The sequence below is a fragment of the Culex quinquefasciatus genome, chromosome 3 (assembly GCF_015732765.1).
Source record: "Culex quinquefasciatus strain JHB chromosome 3, VPISU_Cqui_1.0_pri_paternal, whole genome shotgun sequence".
Classification (NCBI taxonomy): Eukaryota; Metazoa; Arthropoda; class Insecta; order Diptera; family Culicidae; genus Culex; species Culex quinquefasciatus.
The window spans coordinates 1,321,304-1,340,033 of NC_051863.1; the positions used below are offsets into that span (position 1 = coordinate 1,321,304).

Genomic DNA, 18,730 nt, shown 5'->3' on the forward strand with positions numbered 1-18,730 from the left:
CTGTACCGTTCTGGGTCAGAATGTTTTGCTTGGGGAATTTGAAAATTTCAAATTTCAGACTAGGGAATCGTAATCGGGCTGTAGTGGACGAAATTGGATGCTTCAAATTGCAAGAGGTGGGTTTTTGTCCTCTATCTGATCACCACAAAATTTCTCCGAGGGTTGAACCGGTTCCGGGACAATCCGGATTGTTTAACGGTATTGTTCCGAAACAGTTTTTTGGTCGAAAATGTCAATAAAAAGATGAAATCAATGTATATTTTGAACAAATATTGTTGAAACTTGTTCAATAGAGACTCTTACAACACAAAATAGCAATTTTATAAAAATAGTTGTTTATAAACTAATGTTTTGACAAGTTTTACTTTAAAAACTAAATTTAATCCAATTTTAATATAAATTAACTAAACAAACTTATCAGAAGTTCAAAGTTGTCACAAACTGGCTAAAGGTACTAGTATTTGACACTGAAACAACATTTCATAAATGAATTCACTTAAATCGATCAGATTTTGTACTTTTACTAGGGTACGGACAATTATTTGACCTCTTTTTTGACTTTTTTCAGTAAACAATTTTTGTATTTTTCAAGAAAAAGTTTTTTGCAAATCCAATGACAGTGTCTTAAAGAGGACATTCTGCCGCGTCGATTGATGTATAAAACATGGCACTTTAGTCGAATTTTATGTACTTTTATATCACAAACATTTCCCGTACGGGGGGGTACGGACAAATATTTGACTCACTGTACATTTCCGTCATTATTATTTCGCGAGAAATGCAAAATCATTTAGAAAATTCTAATTTCAAATATTTCGTCGCTAACATTTCAAAAAGCGCCATCGTTATTTTTGTATGGGCAATAGCCGAAATTGAATGGTGATTTGTACGGAGGACCAATGATGCAAAATTACTCTTGCAGGAAAGTATCCAAGTTTTAGGGGAATATTTCTTTGAAAAAAAAAGATTTTTGTTGAACTTAAAAATATTCTCGTTTTTATTATTATTATTATTTCTCTACCGCTCTAAGCCATCTCCACGATGATATTTTAGTACTTGATCTCCGTATCATATCATCTAGGGGTAAAACTATAAAATTGTCTTATCCTTAAGAAAAGTATTGTTAAAGAAACCTAAAGAAGTTATATAAGAAAGTGTTGCGATTTTCAACCCAAAATTCACATCTCTTTACGTGGTTTTACTTTCAAAATAGTTGTATCTGTATGTTTTGACCCATGATTTCGCGCCCACATAAATAATTGCAGAATTCAGCGGCACGTGTGTGTGTGTGCAAATCTGTTTCTATCTAAAACTCGGTGTGTGTGTGTGCTTTCAGTGTAATTTGCCGTTTTCACTTTTCGATTCTTAAAAATGATGATAAAACTGTTCTCTTTCCCATTCTTCCGATGCCGCTGCCACTTAATTGTCCCCATCGTGTAATAATTACGGCGCAAATATGCTTGAAATTGTTGTGTGATTGGAAATTGTTCTATTTGGTATTACGTTTACTTGCGTTTCTTGCTTGGAGAATTTTGAACTAAACTTTTCTTTATACATCACTGTACGATTTTTTTTTTAATATTCACATAAAGATAACGGGAGCTTCCGGTCCCACAGCGGCCACAACAGCGGAACAGCGACGCCGAGAAGCAGGGGGATGACACTTTCTTCCTAGTAAACTTTTGTTTCTCGCCGGTTTGTTGGAACCTGTGGAACCTGTTCAAGATATGGTACAACTGCTCTTTTCGCTAGTATTTCCATTATCGCGCTCGATTTGCTGCAACAGCAAGTGGAATATATCGGCGACGGACTGAAAGAGGGAGGGATTCGTTTGATTGCACTGTAAAAAAATATTTTTATGCTACAAACCTCATTTTGTTTCGCAGAAGTCTCTAAAAATTGCGCTTTCCAAGATTCGGCTAATTTTCGTCCTTCCTCGGTCGAAACTGCCCGCTCCTGGTGCAAATCGGTTTTGTTCCCAACGAGGGCTACCGGAACGCTGAAACGGCACGAGCCATTAACCATGGTACTACTCAAACCTCCTCCCAACACTCACTAGGCCTTCCCCATGACATCGAGCAGCTTCTCGTAGATAATCTGAATGACCTCGAAGGACTTTTGACTCGTGATGGAGTACACCAGCACGTACCCGTGAAAGTCCATGCTGTACTGGGCGGGAAATATGCTGTACTCATCCTGGCCGGCCGTGTCCACCAGCTTGACCTCGTAGTCGGTCGAATTGACGCGGGTTATTTTGGTGAATGCTGTCGGAGAGGAGCGAAAAAGGAATGATGATTCATCAAACGTGGAGGGAGAGGTTTGGCGCCAATTGCACACAGCCGTCGAGGGTGCTCGCAAATCGATGATAAGGATCACCCTTTTCTAGCTGTCGCGTCGCAATAACATAAAAAGCGGGTGTTGGTACTAGAGACAATTACGAACGCGCAATTATGATGAACAACCTTTTTTTTCGCTTGTGCGAACCTTTGATTATTCCAGGAAGAATTGTTAGCTGATAAACAGCAATTCAGTGTATAAGTGTGTAGTGATAAAAATAACTGTTTTGTTTGGGGCTAATCGAAGAATTGTTAGCAACAAGCGTTACTAACATTACTGTCCCTTTGAATCCGAGTTCTACAAACTGACATGGCGGGCGCCGTTGGTGGCCAACGACTGTTGCCTATTCGTATCTCTGATGTTCTGAGTTCTGATGACCTTGGTGTTTTATCTTTTCAGCGCATTCATACATGCTGTTGAAAAGGGAAACATCACTAGATCGTTGTGGCGTATGATCGGAAGAGCTTTTAAGTTAATACGATCCTGTTCAGCAACGGCAGGGCTGTAGGTTTTGCAAATTTTATCTTGACGGAAAAGCCTGAAATCATTTTTATCGTATTCTTCGGGAAGTTCAGGATTCCGAGATACGTTTTCTTGAAAATAACAAGTGGGGTTTCGGCAATATTCTCGATCAAAATATTACGATCGTAATTTGTCAACGGTAAGTCGTAATTTGTCGAAAGCAGATTGAGATCATTCGATCGTAATTTCTCCATCTACCGTCGAAAAATTACGACAGTCGATCGCTCAAAATTCATTTGTCCACGTTCAAAGCTTCTCTTCATAATTTCAAAAATATCCAATACCGCAAAACGGGGTGACTTTGATAGCCGGGGTGACTTTGATAGGTTTGCGATTTTTCCGCAAAATGAAGAGTACAATTAAAATACGTAAGGAATGGTTCAGAAACATACTGACCGTGGTAGAGAAGTGTTCAAAGTACCTCAAGAAGAACTTTTCATAAAATTTTGACAAGTTTAAAAAGTTAGTTAACTATAGTTAAGAAAATGATGATGAAAGCCATTATTTTAAACTTCTCAAAGTGTCATGATTTTCTCAGTGAACATGATTTTTAATCGGAAAACGGAATGCATTTTCGGATTTTTTGGACAATTTTCCACTAGGAGAAGGTTAAAAAAGTTTGTAAAAAATAAATAATATGTGTTTTCGAAACACAATTATAAAAACACTCTTAATTTATACGCAATTTCAGTTGAACAAATTTCATCTAAAATGTGAAAACTTGTGATTTGTGCTTCGAATTCAGTATAAAATGCAATATAAATCGATAATTTTATAAACAAAACTAGTTTTAACAAATTTCAGGCAAAATTCCGACTTTTTAACAATTTTACCTAAAATTTATATGTATTTTGCTTAAAAGCTTATACACTTAGTTAACTAAAAATAAACATTGATTTTTTTTTTCTTAAAAACTATATCAGCTACTTTAGTGATGGTACATTTAGCGTACAAATAAAGTTTGAACATCTTAAATATGATTTTAACAAGAAAAACTATGGCTATCAAAGTCACCCCGGAATTCAAACTAAGATTTTTTAACGTAACTATTTTTCTAAACGTTATTGAAAAAACTTTTTTTCCGAAATATTGCATGGACTTTATGTGGTCTACCCCAGTACATGTTTTAAAAATAATAATCTTGAGAAAAACCTTACCTGTTGGAAAATATTCTAAAAACAAATTGAAATCCTATCAAAGTCACCCCGGTTTACGGTACTTTAAAAGTTTACATAAAAAATCTGAAAAACGTAAAAAAAATAAAAATTCTAAGATTTCAAAGATTTCAAAGAATTTAAAAAAATTTAAACAGATTTGTTAAGATGTTTTTTTTAAAACTTTCTAATATCCTAGTTAGCAGTTTATCACTCTTATTTGGGACAATTAGGGCATCTCCAGCGCTGGGGTGCAAATCAAATTTGCACCCGGCTCATGAATACCGAGATCAAATTTGCCACCTTGAAAAAACTCCGTCATCCCCACCGCTAGGGTAGCAAATTTGCCACCGAAACAAGCCCACCGCGGGGGACAAATATGGGGTTTTATCATGTTTTGCTCTCGTTTACCTTCAAAATCAATAATTATGTGTTGATTCATGCCTAGAAATGCTAAAAGTTTATTAAACTATTTAATCCTATTGAAAATTTCAAAGAATTTCATTTTTCGAAAATGTCGAAAGCTAAACCATTTGCTCCCCGATTTGATTCCCACCAAATTTGCTCTCGAGTTTGCCCCCGAGTCTCCCACCGCGCGTAGCAAAGCAGGTATCAAATTTGATCTCAAGTTCATCTGTAGAAGAAAAATATGTGTCGGTACCTGTCGGGTACTCATTTTCTGATACCCGACAAGTACCGGCAAGCTGGGGGCAAAGTTTTGAATGCGTGTTTCGGAGATTTTTGTATGTCTGCTCATGTGTATGATTAAAAAATTCACAAATTCACAAATTCAAAAATTTAAAAATTCAAAATTCAAAAATTCAAAAATTCAAAAATTCAAAAAAAAAACAAAAATTCAAAAATTCAAAAAAACAAAAATTTAAAATTTAAAAAATTATAAATTTAAAAATTCAAAAATTCAAAAATTCAAAAATTCAAAAATTCAAAAATTCATAAATTCAAAAATTCAGAAATTCAGAAATTCAAAAATTCAAAAATTCAAAAATTCAAAAATTCAAAAATTCAAAAATTCAAAAATTTAAAATTTAAAATTCAAAAATTCAAAATTCAAAATTCAAAATTTAAAAATTCTAAAATTCTAAAATTCTAAAATTTAAAATTCTAAAATTCTAAAATTCTAAAATTCTAAAATTCTAAAATTCTAAAATTCTAAAATTCTAAAATTCTAAAATTCTAAAATTCTAAAATTCTAAAATTCTAAAATTCTAAAATTCTAAAATTCTAAAATTCAAAAATTCAAAAATTCAAAAATTCAAAAATTCAAAAATTCATAAATTCAAAAATTCAGAAATTCAGAAATTCAAAAATTCAAAAATTCAAAAATTCAAAAATTCAAAAATTCAAAAATTCAGAAATTCAAAAATTTAAAAATTCCAAAATTCCAAAATTCCAAAATTCCAAAATTCAAAAATTCAAAAATTCAGAAATTCAAAAATTCAAAAATTCAAAAAATCAGAAATTCAAAAATGCGTTTAAAAAGCTTAATTTTCGTTGTTTTTCTTAGTTTAAATAGCTTAATTTTTGTTGTTGTTTTATTTTAAATTTAAATAGCTATAATTTTTCTAATTTTTTTACATTTTCAATTTTTTTATTTGTTCTAAATTTTTTTCAATATTTATAATTTTTTCAATCTTTTTCAATTTTTCCAAATTTTTTAATATTTTTCAATTTTGAAATTAATTTAAATTTTATTTTTTTTAATTTCTTTAAATTTGTTAATTTTTTTGAAAATTTTATTTTTTTTTTAAATTTTTTTATTTTATTATGTTTTTTTTTTTTAATTTTTTTTCTTAATTTTTTAATTTTTTTTTATTTTTTTTTAAATTTTATATATATATTTTTCAATATTTTTTTATTTTATTTAATTTTTTTGAATTTTTTTAATGTTTTAAATTTTTTGAATTTTTTTAATTTCTAAATTTTTGATTATTTTTTAGTTTTTTTTTAAATTTTTTTAATTTTTTTTAATTTTATTTTTTTTTTAAATTTTTGTTAAATTTTTTTTAAATCTTTTTAATTTTTTGAATTTATTTTTTGATTTTTTTTTTCAATTGTTTTAAATTTTTATTTTTTTTTATTTTTTTAGTGTTTTGATTTTTTTTTTATTTTAATTTTGTCATTTTTTATTTTTTTTCATACATAAAAAACAGTTTAATTTTTTTCCGTGCATCATTCCATTTCCCGCAGTAGCAAACCAGCAGAATAGCGGGTAGCAAAGTGAAATCCCGAAGAACTGAGAGCAAATTTGCTACCACGACAGGTACCGCGGTGGGGTTGACGTCGGGTGCAAATTTGATTTGCTTCGATGTTTGCTACCCGCGCTGGAGATGCACTTATGCGTAGAAGTTCAACGATGGGACAAACATACTTGGTGTTGTTTTTCATGGGTTTCCGATCGAAGTACTAGATCTTAAGTGTTTTTCTTAAAGAATACATCAAATTAAACTTAAAAATGCCAAAAAAGTCAGAATCATCCAAAAATTACATGGGACAATTATGCGTAGAACAACAGTAAACAGCAAATAAAACTGCATTTTCAATGAGTCCGCCATTTTGGCCGCCCTCTTGGATTTATAAATTCAAAATAATTTTAGAGTAGTTTTAAATTATGGGTCATACTTAAGCTCGACCATAGAGAAAAAGACGACGAAAAAAAAATAGTGATTCGATCAGATTAAATTACCTAAAAATTACATCAACTCAAAAACGGTACATTTTATCTAAAATTCACATATGATTCCAAACCCAACTTAACATTCAACAGTTTTAGAAGCTTTTCGGGAAAATTTCCAATACCTTTTAAACATCCCTATTTAAAAAAAAAGACCGATACAAATATTTTTTAAAATTTTTCTCTCGACTCTGGCCGAGGTCGAGGTGTAGGGGTAAAAACTAAATAAATATAACACAGTTCAACAAAAAATCAAATGTTTCTTGTCTCTGAGACGAGAATATGTGTTCCTAGTAGATTTTTGCCTGCTGAATCCGAATCCGGGTCCAGAATTGCTCCAAATGGTCCCAATTTTGAGATACACCCGTTTGAAATGTTAGTTTAGGCCAAAATTAGCTACTTTGTCCACTATTTTACAAAAGAACTATTGAATAAACAAATAAAACAATACATGTATCTTAAAGTTCACGTTCTCCCCTTTCTGAAACACCCCTGGTTTTTAAAATTTGATTGTTTCTACGCATATTTATAGCCATTTTAAAATTAGAATTTGACTTGCATGCAAGTTGGAAAAACTTGAATGAGACCAACTGAAAATATAATTTTAAAATGGCTATAAATATGCGTAGAAACAATCAAATTTTAAAAACCAGGGGTGTTTCAGAAAGGGGAAAACGTGAACTTTAAGATACATGTATTGGTTTATTTGTTTATTCGATAGTTCTTTTGTAAAATAGTCGACAAAGTAGCTAATTTTGGCCTAAACTAACATTTCAAACGGGTGTATCTCAAAATTGGGACCATTTGGAGCAATTCTAGACCCAGATTCGGATTCAGCAGGCAAAAATCTACTAGGAACACCTATACTCGTCTCAGAGACAAAATCTTGTTGGACTGTGTAATAATTGAAATTGCAAGCCAGGATTTCAACATTGTAATGGAAAAACCATTGCTTAAAATGCATCACCCGTACAGTTGGAGTATCTTATTTATTTTTTTTTTCTTGAAAAGGTCCAATAAACCAAATTTCCAGTTTTTGCTTTTTGGGTGTTTTTGAAACCGCCATGAGTCAGGGGTATTAAAGAACACCCAAAAATCAAAAATTGAGAATTTGGTTTATTGGACCTTTAAAAAAAACTCCAGAATATGCAATTTTTAGTTTTAAAAAATGTATGATTCAACGAAAAAAATAAAAAATAAAACTGACTAGAAATGGTTTTTAATCGTGTTCTTTACCGTTGAACATAAAAATTTACATAAGGTTTTAGGATTCTATTGCTCTGTAGCAGCATAGAAATAATTACCTGTTTGCAAGATACAAATCAATTTTATGCCAGAAGTTACAAATTTCGATATTAAAAGTATCTAGGTCAAATAACTGTAGGATTAAAATAAGAAACACTTTCGTGACGATCACGTACTGCTCTTAAGACGAGATGACTATTGCAAACACAAAACAACACTTACTGTTCTCGATGGTGGGATCGTACGAGTCCACAAATTGTCCTTCCACGAATTGAATACTGAGCGATGACTTTCCTGGTGAGGAAGAGAAAAGGGAAAGAGGCAAGGATGAGCCACATTGGTGATCAACAATCGCGTTTTTTTCCCATCTTCTGCCAGGTGTGTTCCGTTCCAATTAGCACCTGCTGGCCCGGCAGCCACACAGCCTCCTCGGGAACACACCACGGTCACCGACGGATTGACGGAGACAACTTGAATGTGGATGTTGTGGCGCTTATCGCTTCGTCTCTTCCCTTCCGACGATGAGCCCAATTTTTGGCCAATGCATGAAGCTGCTGATAAGGAGGGCGCCAGCAGCTGCGCGATTGTGTGTGGAGTGGGATTTGCAACAGGCAACAAAGGGAATCTTTTCGCGGGGAGCACTCATTGCGTGCGTGTTTTTATTATTTTCAGCATCGCAATTGGAACCTGTTTTTTTTTGCGGGTGGACAACTCGTACCTACGGATCGGTAGCCCATCATGGCAATGTTACGCTCCTTGGCTGGCATCTTCGGGTCCGCTTAGCGCGCAGTTTAACAATGGGGGGATGTAATCGAAACAGTGCCGACGTAATTCCGGATTAACTCGGCCAATATCCCACAAGCAAATCGTAGTATTCACAGCGAAAAAAAGAACGATGTGATGACGGAGGAGCAGCTGTCAGACGCAGCGACAGTTCGCGTGTTCAGGGCCACTACGCAAAAAAGGGAGCAATCCGAAAATCACAGGCCGGAACGTGCGCACCTCACTGGGACATCGGAAGCGAACGGGTCCGGAACATTGGATAAACGACGCGACGCGCTATTCTTGCACAATCGAAGCAAATTTAACAATCGAAATTTTCTTGCGCGAGAGAAGAAGGAACCATCAGCACAATTTCACTGCAGGTTTGTTGTCTTTGAACTGAAGAACTTGACATTTTTGAACTTCGTCGATCACAAACACAGCCAAAAGCACGCGATCGGAAACACACGCACACAAGCGAGTACTTTTCGTTTGTCAAAATTGTGTCATTTGACGGATAGGTACAGACTTATTTGAAGTTACAAATGTTTTGGTGATAATATTCAGACCTTTAAAAAAAATAAAATTAGAAAAAATCCCATTTTTGTTGATTTACTAAGCTCTATGTTTTTCACATAACTGCAAAAGAAATTGTAACAAAAGGATCTTTTAAGAGGTTAAAAGTTACGAATTTGAATATATTTGAAATTAATATTTTTAGATTTTTCAAAATTTGTAAAATTTTTAGATTTTTTAAAGTCTTTTGTTTTTTTTTTAATTTAGCTGATTTTTAGATTAAAAACAAATGTTTTAATTTTTTTCAATTTATTGTTTTTTTTTAATTCTTAGGAATTTTTGGAGTTATTGGTATTGTTATTAGTGGATTTTCTGAAATTTGACGATTTTTGAGATTTTTTTTAATATTTGAAATTGGCAGATTTTTTTTATTTTAAGAAACTTTGAAATTTTGAGAAAATTTTTTTTAATTTAGTTTTTTTACAAAAATTCAAACTTGGATTTTTTTTTGAATTTTGGAAATCTATAGATTTTTTTTTAATTTCTGGTTCTTCTTTATTTTTTTTTTAATTTTGGAATTTTAGATTTTTTGAGTTTTTTGTGTAACAATAATAACAATAACAACGCATAACAAATTTCAAGTATATGCAGGTGAGCACCGATAACCATATCAAAAATTAAAGTGGACGAATAAGGCTTTTAACTACTTATTTAACTGTGTACAGGACGTCATGTTGAACATGTTCTGGCCTACCAATTATTTTGCAAATCGAAACCAGTTAAAAAAATGAAAAAAAAAAAACATTTTTATTTTTATGTCAAAAACCGAGATTGTTATCTTTTTACTCTTTGGTCTGACAGTCTTAGTCTGACAGATTTGGTCTGACAGCTCTATCATGGATTTTGGTCTGGACAAAGCGAGGGATAGGACACAGCACCCTCTTGGATTCGACATGTTAGCTTGGGTGCCTAATATATTTTTTATGTATAGCACTATAACAAAAAATCAGAATGATTTTTTAAGAATATATATTTTTAAAAATTTTGGATTTAGATGTGAGGGAGATACACTTAGTATTTATTTTGAAGCCTCTGTGCTCTCTTATGCTAATTTGATAGAAAACCCCGCAAGATTAGTGCAGAGGCATCGATTTGTTTAAAGAACCGGATAAAAAATGTTCAGAAATACACTCTAACCCCGATGGTTTGACACCAACTGTTGTCAAACGAACGGGGTTACTTTTAAGTTTGACACCCCTTTTACACGGAGTTTACCCAAACTACCAAACGTTTGTTTTGATAGTGTGCGTGAGCGCCGTGTAAAAAGTGACACTTTGTCACTTTTTAGTTTCACTTTGACCAACCAACGGGGTACAAACTAAAAAAGTGTCAAACGAAAAAGTGACCAACCACCTTCGATTTAAATATCATATATTTGACCAATTTTCTATTCCATAAATGCATGGTAGTATCAAAAACATTCCAACTTTTAATTACAAATTTTCAACTTTCTACGAATATTCGCTTTCGACCAGTTTAGATGACTTGGGAGTGTGTCTTAGATAGTTTAGGCACAGACAAACAGACGGGACACTTGAGTGCGGAACCATCGTCCTTCAATAACCGAGCCAAAAACGGTTATTTCAAATGCAATTTAGCTTCGGCATCCACTCACCCGGCGCTGATGGCGCTGCTGTCGTGACAGCTCGCCCGTTTTTTCTCAGTGTGTGTGATGTGTTTTTGTTGTTGTAAAGTTGAGCGTGAGCACGTGGCAGCAAATGAAAACAAACAAAATATGATGGAATTCTGGAATTTTATCGGTGAACCACAATCCAGGCTTTGCGGGACAAGATTGGGGCAGTCTCGGCCAGGGTCAGATGAGCGGCTGACTAGCGAGGACATACCTTTTGCCCCACTATTAACCCGGTAGGTCTGCCGATGTCGAGGCTGCTGATGCGACGTCCGCTACTGCGGAGGAAGCCGTATTTTGTGGTTGAATCATCTTCTTCGGAGCAACCTGCTTATCCTTAATGGATTGCCTCTGCTGGTCGTCCTTTTGGCGATGGTGCGTCGATTTCATCTCATTTGCCGCAACTTAACTGCGCCGTGGACCGTTTCCCGCGGATGTTTTCAAACGCCCATCGTTGGGATCAATTCCGGTAGATTTGAATTATTTTTTTTTTTTATTTCGGCGGCCACTACGGGTGTTTTCGGGACCTTATATCTTGTTGATGATGGTGTCAGGTGTAATGGTTCGAGGTTTCGATGGAGAAGGAATGTTGGACAAAACTTGGAAGCAACCAGTGGTTTGGTCTCTGTCGTTGCGGTTGTGGTGCGTCGTTGCTGGTGCTGCCACATGATTTGGCTCATGAGGTTCTGCCATTGAAAACGGAACCGACCCTCCGTCATCTTCGGCCGTCGGTGTTAATTTTTACTATTATTTCATCGAGTACTGACGATCAGAAACAACAATTATTTCAATCAGCTGTTGATGTTTACAATCGTTAAGGCTTGATTGTCTCACGCATACACTGACATGACACAGGACAGTAATAGGTTTGTATTGGTATGTTTGGGCTGCGCTTCGGCATCAGCTCACCAGGCAGCGCTGGCGTCGTCGTTATATGGTGGTTTGATGAAGGACGATGGATTTCAAAAATAATTTGTATGAAGAGTCACGTCTGTTTGTCTGTGGTTTAGGTGTGCACTTTGTTGGAGAGTTTTTTACAACTTTCACGATTTTTGCAAAATCTACGAAATCCGCAATAAATAATAATATTTATCGCGAAATTAAAAGTGAGAGTGTGTGCCACATGGAGTTAAACTTTCTGTGAAATTGCTGTGAAGATTACCACGGCACTTTCACGCAAAACGGACATTAGGTATAAATTCCTAATTTTTAGTATTTTTTGAACTTATGTTCTAGCTTGTCAAATTATACCTAAAAATTAGTATTTTTTTCTTCCTAAAATTTAGGATTTTTTTAGAACACTGAAGTACTTCTTAAAAATTCCTAAATTTTAGTATTTTTAGTTCTAAAATTGCGATTCACGTTTTGACAAGTCAAAACAAAATAATTTCGTGGCTGTGAGTTGGTGTTCCGCAGTGCTGCTGAAAACTTAGGAACTTTGGCAAGGTAAGTTTTGTGCAGGAAGAAAAGTGGCTCTCCGGTTCTGCACGGAGAACGGAACCCGGAGCATCCTTATTAGAGGAAGTGTGGCTCGCGTGCTTGTGGAAGAGGAGGAGGAGGAGGACGGAACCTTCAACTCCCGGCGGAATTAAAAAAGCCGCCACTTCCCTCTCGTGCTCTGGAGGACGGATCTCGGGACGGATATTTGCGGAAGAGCTGGAAAGGGGAAGTATAAACGGACCCCAACCGTGGGGATTGTGCGACCGTGGCGATTGTGTGAATGAAAAATTGTATCGAGTTTGAGTTTGACGAACCAATTTTTATCTTTTTGTGATTTGGTTGGACGTTGCGGGTGTGTGTATGTATGCGTTTGTGAAAGTGTTCGTGTGTGTGTGTGTGTGTGTGTGTGTGTGTGTGTGTGTGTGTGTGTGTGTGTGTGTGTGTGTGTGTGTGTGTCGTGTGTATGAGAGACTGAAAGTAAATGGGTGGGGGTAGACGAAGAGAAAGAGAGAAATAAAGAGAAAGTGGGAGAGAGAAGAGGAGAGGGAGAGAAAAAATGGGAAAGAAGAAAGAAGAAGAGGGAATGAAAGAGAGCGAAAATGGGAAAGGGATAGAGAAAGTAGAAAAGGGAGAGAAAGGGGGAGTTTGTGAGAGAAGGCTGGAGGGGATGAGCGAAAGAAAATGTGGGAAAGAGATAGGATGAGGGTAGAGGAAGAGAGAGATAGAAAGTAAGAGAGAGAGAAAGTGGGAGTGAGAGGGGCAAAGATGAAGAAAGAGAGGGATAAGAGATATAGTTGGAGAGAGAGTAGGAGATGGAGAGATAGTAGGAGAGGGAGAGATAGTAGGAGAGGGAGAGATAGTAGGAGAGGGAGAGAGATAGTAGGAGAAGGAGAGAGAGTAGGAGAGGTAGAGAGAAGGTGGGAAAGAGAGAGGTGAGAAAATATGGGAGAGAAAGAAAGGGAGAGAGGGTAGGAGAGAAAGAGAAAAAGTTGAATTGAGAGGAAGGGAAGAGAGAGAGATAGCAGGGAACAGGAAGAGCGAGAAAATAGAAAGAGAGGGGAGAGAGAGAAAATTTTAAAAATCTCTAATTCCAAACATTTTAAAACTCAAAAAAATCTTATATTCTACAATTCCAAATATTTAAAGATTAAAATGTTGAAGTTGTAAAAATATTAAAATATTAAAATAATAAAAGATATTTAAAACAAATAAATATTGAAATATTAAAGATATATTATATAATATTATACAAAATAATAATGTTAAAATATTCAAATCATTAAATATTTATTTTAGGTACGTACATTTATGCAAAAGTTGTGTTTTATGTAAATAAAAATATTAATATCATTTAAAATTTTGTTTTTCTTCTGCCTGCATAACTCTTGGAAAATACCTAATTTTAAAATTAAAATATTGAAATATTAAAATATTAAAATATTAAAATATTAAAATATTAAAATATTAAAATATTAAAATATTAAAATATTAAAATATTAAAGTATTAAAATATTAAAGTATTAAAATATTAAAATATTAAAATATTAAAATATTAAAATATTAAAATATTAAAATATTAAAATATTGAAATATTAAAATATTGAAATATTAAAATATTAAAATATTAAAATATTAAAATATTAAAATATTAAAATATTAAAATATTAAAATATTAAAATATTAAAATATTAAAATATTAAAATATTAAAATATTAAAATATTAAAATATTAAAATATTAAAATATTAAAATATTAAAATATTAAAATATTAAAATATTAAAATATTAAAATATTAAAATATTAAAATATTAAAATATTAAAATATTAAAATATTAAAATATTAAAATATTAAAATATTAAAATATTAAAATATTGAAATATTAAAATATTAAAATATTAAAATATTAAAATATTAAAATATTAAAATATTAAAATATTACAATATTGAAATATTAAAATATTAAAATATTGAAATATTAAAATATTAAAATATTAAAATATTAAAATATTAAAATATTAAAATATTAAAATATTAAAATATTAAAATATTAAAATATTAAAATATTAAAATATTAAAATATTAAAATATTAAAATATTAAAATATTAAAATATTAAAATATTAAAATATTAAAATATTAAAATATTAAAATATTAAAATATTAAAATATTAAAATATTAAAATATTAAAATATTAAAATATTAAAATATTAAAATATTAAAATATTAAAATATTGAAATATTAAAATATTAAAATATTAAAATATTAAAATATTCAAATATTAAAATATTAAAATATTAAAATATAAAAAAATTAAAATATTAAAATATTAAAATATTAAAATATTGACATATTAAAATATTAAAGTATCAAAATATTAAAATATTAAAATATTAATATATTAAAATATTTAAATATTAAAATATTAAAATATTAAAATATTAAAATATTAAAATATTATAATATTTAAATATTTAAATATTTAAATATTTAAATATTTAACTATTTAAATATTTTACTATTAAAAAATTAAAACATAAAAAACCAAAATATTTATAAAAAAGATAAATTTAATATTAAAAATATAGATTCATTGAAAAAATAAAATATGATTTAAATTTTAATATTCATTTTTAGGTGAGAAAATTTATGAAATAGTTGTGTTTGATATAAATAAAAATATTAATATCATATAAACCATTGTTTTCTTCTGCCTGCATATCTCTTGGATAATACCTAATTTGATCTTTGATTATTCTTAAGTATAAGTAATTTTCGATCCCTCACGTTTAAAGAAAATACCTCAAATTTAGGTATTTATGCCTAGAAATAAGGAATAAATGGTCCGCCATCTTTGATTATACCTGATTATCAGTAATTTTGGATCCCTCACTTTTCCAGAAAATACCTCAAATTTAGATTTTTATACCTAAAAATTTGGAATAATCATGGTCCGCCATCTTTGATTATACCTGAATATCAGTAATTTTGGATCCCTCATTTTTTCTGAAAATATCTCAAATTTAGGTATATATTCCTTAAAATTAGGAATAATAATGGTCCGCCATCTTGGATTATACCTGAATATCAGTAATTTTGGATCTCTCACTTTTCCAGAAAATACCTCAAATTTAGGTATATATTCCTAAAAATTAGGAATAATAATGGTCCGCCATCTTGGATTATACCTAAATATCAGTAATTTTGGATCCCTCATTTTTTCTGAAAATACCTCTAATTTAGGTATATATTCCTTAAAATTAGGAATAATAATGGTCCGCCATCTTGGATTATACCTGAATATCAGTAATTTTGGATCTCTCACTTTTCCAGAAAATACCTCAAATTTAGGTATTTATACCTAGAAATTAGGAATAATAATGGTCCGCCATCTTGGATTATACCTAAATATAAGTTATTTTGGTCCCCTCACTTTTCCAGAAAATACCTAAAATTAAGGTATTTTGGTTCTACAATTATACCTAAAATATAGGAATTCTCGTACTAAAACGCTATTAGTAATTTTATTACTAATAGCCGATTAGTAATAAAATAACTTATTGCAGTCAGGTTCGATTATACCTAAAAATTAGGAATTTATACCTAATGTCCGTTTTGCGTGTTGAAAAGTTTAACTCTATGTTGCACGCACACGCTCACTTTTAATTTCTCGATTAGATTATTGCTGGATTCTCACGTCAAATGACAGTTCAGAGATCAACCAAACTTGTTTTTACAGATATCCTGACAGAAAACACACAGAACCGGCAACCATGCCCCAAACTGACATAACCTCTTCGCTCTCTCCAAGGTCGCTCTCTCGCGATTTTTCCCCCGTCATCTCTCGTTGAATTCTCTTTTCCTGAGTCCGAGTACAGAACGTTGTCAGCTCGAGTGTGGTGGCCACGGCACGGTTTTTCGATTCAATCCCAATCCTTCAACAATCCTTCCGGGAAAAGTTTCAATTCAATTGAAAAAGCTAAAAAATGTTCGCTCGTACCTTGAAGTCCGTTGCCGCCCAGGGCGCTAAGAACTTCTCCACCAGCGGCCAGGTTAGTAGGATTGAGGGTGTGATTGACCGGATTTGGTTTTATTTAATTTTTTTGCAATGGTTTACGTAACCCGTTTGCCCGCCCTCACTAATGACAATCCTTGACCGGCTATTTCAGAACAATGTGAAGGTTGCCGTTTGCGGCGCTTCCGGTGGCATTGGCCAGCCGCTGTCGCTGCTGCTCAAGAACAGCCCGCTGGTGACGGAACTGTCCCTGTACGACATTGTCCACACGCCCGGAGTCGCCGCCGATCTGTCCCACATCGAAACCCGTTCCAAGGTCACCGGCTACAACGGACCCGAAAACCTGGAGAAGGCTCTGGCCGGTGCCGACATTGTCATCATTCCGGCCGGCGTTCCGCGCAAGCCGGGCATGACCCGCGACGATCTGTTCAACACGAACGCCTCGATCGTGCGCGATTTGGCCGCCGGATGTGCCAAGGCGTGCCCCAAGGCGCTGATCGGAATCATCTCGAACCCGGTCAACTCGACGGTGCCGATTGCCTGCGACACCTTGGCCAAGGTAAGCCTCGAATTGTGCAATGTTGAGTAATATGCGCTTCGCTGGTCGATTTTTTGTCCATCGTGATGAGTTTATAATTATCACCAGCGCTTTTAAAGTCATTCAACCTTAGCTCTTGCTTGCTTCTCAGTGCAGCGATTTTGTTTTTCATTTCAACTTGCTTATCAATATCATTTAGCCCTTGATTCAAGACATTGTTTATCTCGCTCTAGATTTCTAGCTTAGATTTCATTTGCCTTGAAATTTATTGATCTCAAATTCTTTCCAGGCCGGAGTCCTGGACCCGAAGCGCGTGTTCGGCGTGTCCACGCTGGACATTGTCCGTGCCAACGCCTTCATCGGTGAAGCCTCCGGAGTCGACCCGCAGAAGGTCAACATTCCGGTCATCGGTGGCCACTCGGGTGTGACCATCATCCCGGTGCTGTCCCAGGCCACGCCCTCGGTCAGCTTCCCCCAGGACAAGATTGCCGCGCTGACGGAACGCATCCAGGAGGCCGGTACAGAGGTCGTCAAGGCCAAGGCCGGTGCCGGTTCGGCCACGCTGTCGATGGCCTACGCCGGAGCTCGTTTCGCGCTTGCCCTGGCCCGTGCCATGAACGGCGAAAAGAACGTGATCGAGTGCGCGTACGTCCGCTCCGATGTGACCGAGGCCACTTACTTCTCCACGCCGCTGCTGCTGGGCAAGAACGGTCTCGAGAAGAACCTGGGACTGCCCAAGCTGAACGCCTACGAGCAAGAGCTGCTGAAGAAGGCCATTCCGGAGCTGAAGAAGAACATCCAGAAGGGCGAGGAGTTTGTCAAGAAGAACTAAGTGAACAACAACAACAAAAAAGTGATTCTAGATCAAGATGAAAAGATGTTTGTAACTAACCATTGAAAAGAACTTTCAAGTACAAGATTTAGCGCATTTGGCACGATACAGCACTACCATCCTTTTTAATTTAAGCTCATTCAGATGACTCTCTTCCTTAGGAACAATCAGCCAGAATCACAAACACAGTCACGAATAACGACCAATCAAACACCAAACGAATTGTTCATACAAAACAAAAAAAAAATAAGTGAAATTTAAGTTATTAACCACAGTTTTCTCTTCCGTAGAGGTAAAAAGTCAGGTAATTCAACAATAAATAAAAACCAATATGAAGGAAAAACTGAACTGTTTTCATTTATACAAAAGAACTTTATCCCAAACTGGCGTGCGTTAAGTTATTGCATTTTTAATTGTATTTGAAGTTGAAAAGACGAAAACTAAATAAATGCATTAATGTTTTACAAAAAAATTTTTTTTCATAATTCTTAAAAATTCAAAAGGCACTAAAATTTAAAAAAATATGTTTAAAAATAAAATCTAAAATTTCAATTTTAGAAGTTAATTTCTAATCTAATCAATTTTAAAAGTTAATTAAAAAAACATTTAAAAAAGTTAAACATACAAAAGAAGTTATATTAAGAAATGCTAATAATAAAATTTTCAAAAAAAACATTTACTTACATTTAAAAATAAAATCTACAAATTAAGCTTTAAAAATTTAATATTTAATAAATTGGTCTATAAATACTTAGAGTATTTCTTTTTTTTAATTCTGAAAAAAAAAAAACAAACCAAAAAATGTATCGTGCAATTTTTTTTTTATTTAAAGAAAATGCAATATTTCCACAAATTCATAAATATATAAGAGAAATAAAAAAATTTAGTATTTTAAAAATAATGAACACTTGTTTATATTTTTTTAGCTTCCTATTTTCCAAATTTTGAAACTATTAGATTTTTTTTCTGTGGTTTTTAGAATTATTTT

At 33.2% G+C, this 18,730-nt stretch overlaps 2 protein-coding genes across 2 annotated transcripts; one reads left to right on the forward strand and one right to left on the reverse strand.

Annotated features, from left to right (window-relative positions):
- Positions 1-967: 967 nt before the first annotated feature.
- Positions 968-9,136, reverse strand: LOC6040475 (GTP-binding protein Rheb homolog). The gene is made up of 5 exons (XM_001849809.2): positions 8,669-9,136; positions 8,173-8,244; positions 2,057-2,264; positions 1,870-1,999; positions 968-1,810 (listed from the first exon to the last, which is right to left on the reverse strand). The coding sequence occupies exons 1-5, from the start codon at positions 8,715-8,717 to the stop codon at positions 1,721-1,723; spliced, it is 549 nt and encodes a 182-aa protein (XP_001849861.1). The 5' UTR covers positions 8,718-9,136; the 3' UTR covers positions 968-1,720.
- A 7,069-nt stretch (positions 9,137-16,205) lies between these two features.
- LOC6040476 (malate dehydrogenase, mitochondrial) lies at positions 16,206-18,085 on the forward strand. Its single transcript, XM_001849810.2, has 3 exons — positions 16,206-16,409; positions 16,527-16,931; positions 17,200-18,085. Exons 1-3 carry the CDS (start codon positions 16,344-16,346, stop codon positions 17,740-17,742), a joined length of 1,014 nt encoding a protein of 337 aa, XP_001849862.1. The 5' UTR covers positions 16,206-16,343; the 3' UTR covers positions 17,743-18,085.
- The last annotated feature ends 645 nt before the right edge of the window (positions 18,086-18,730 follow it).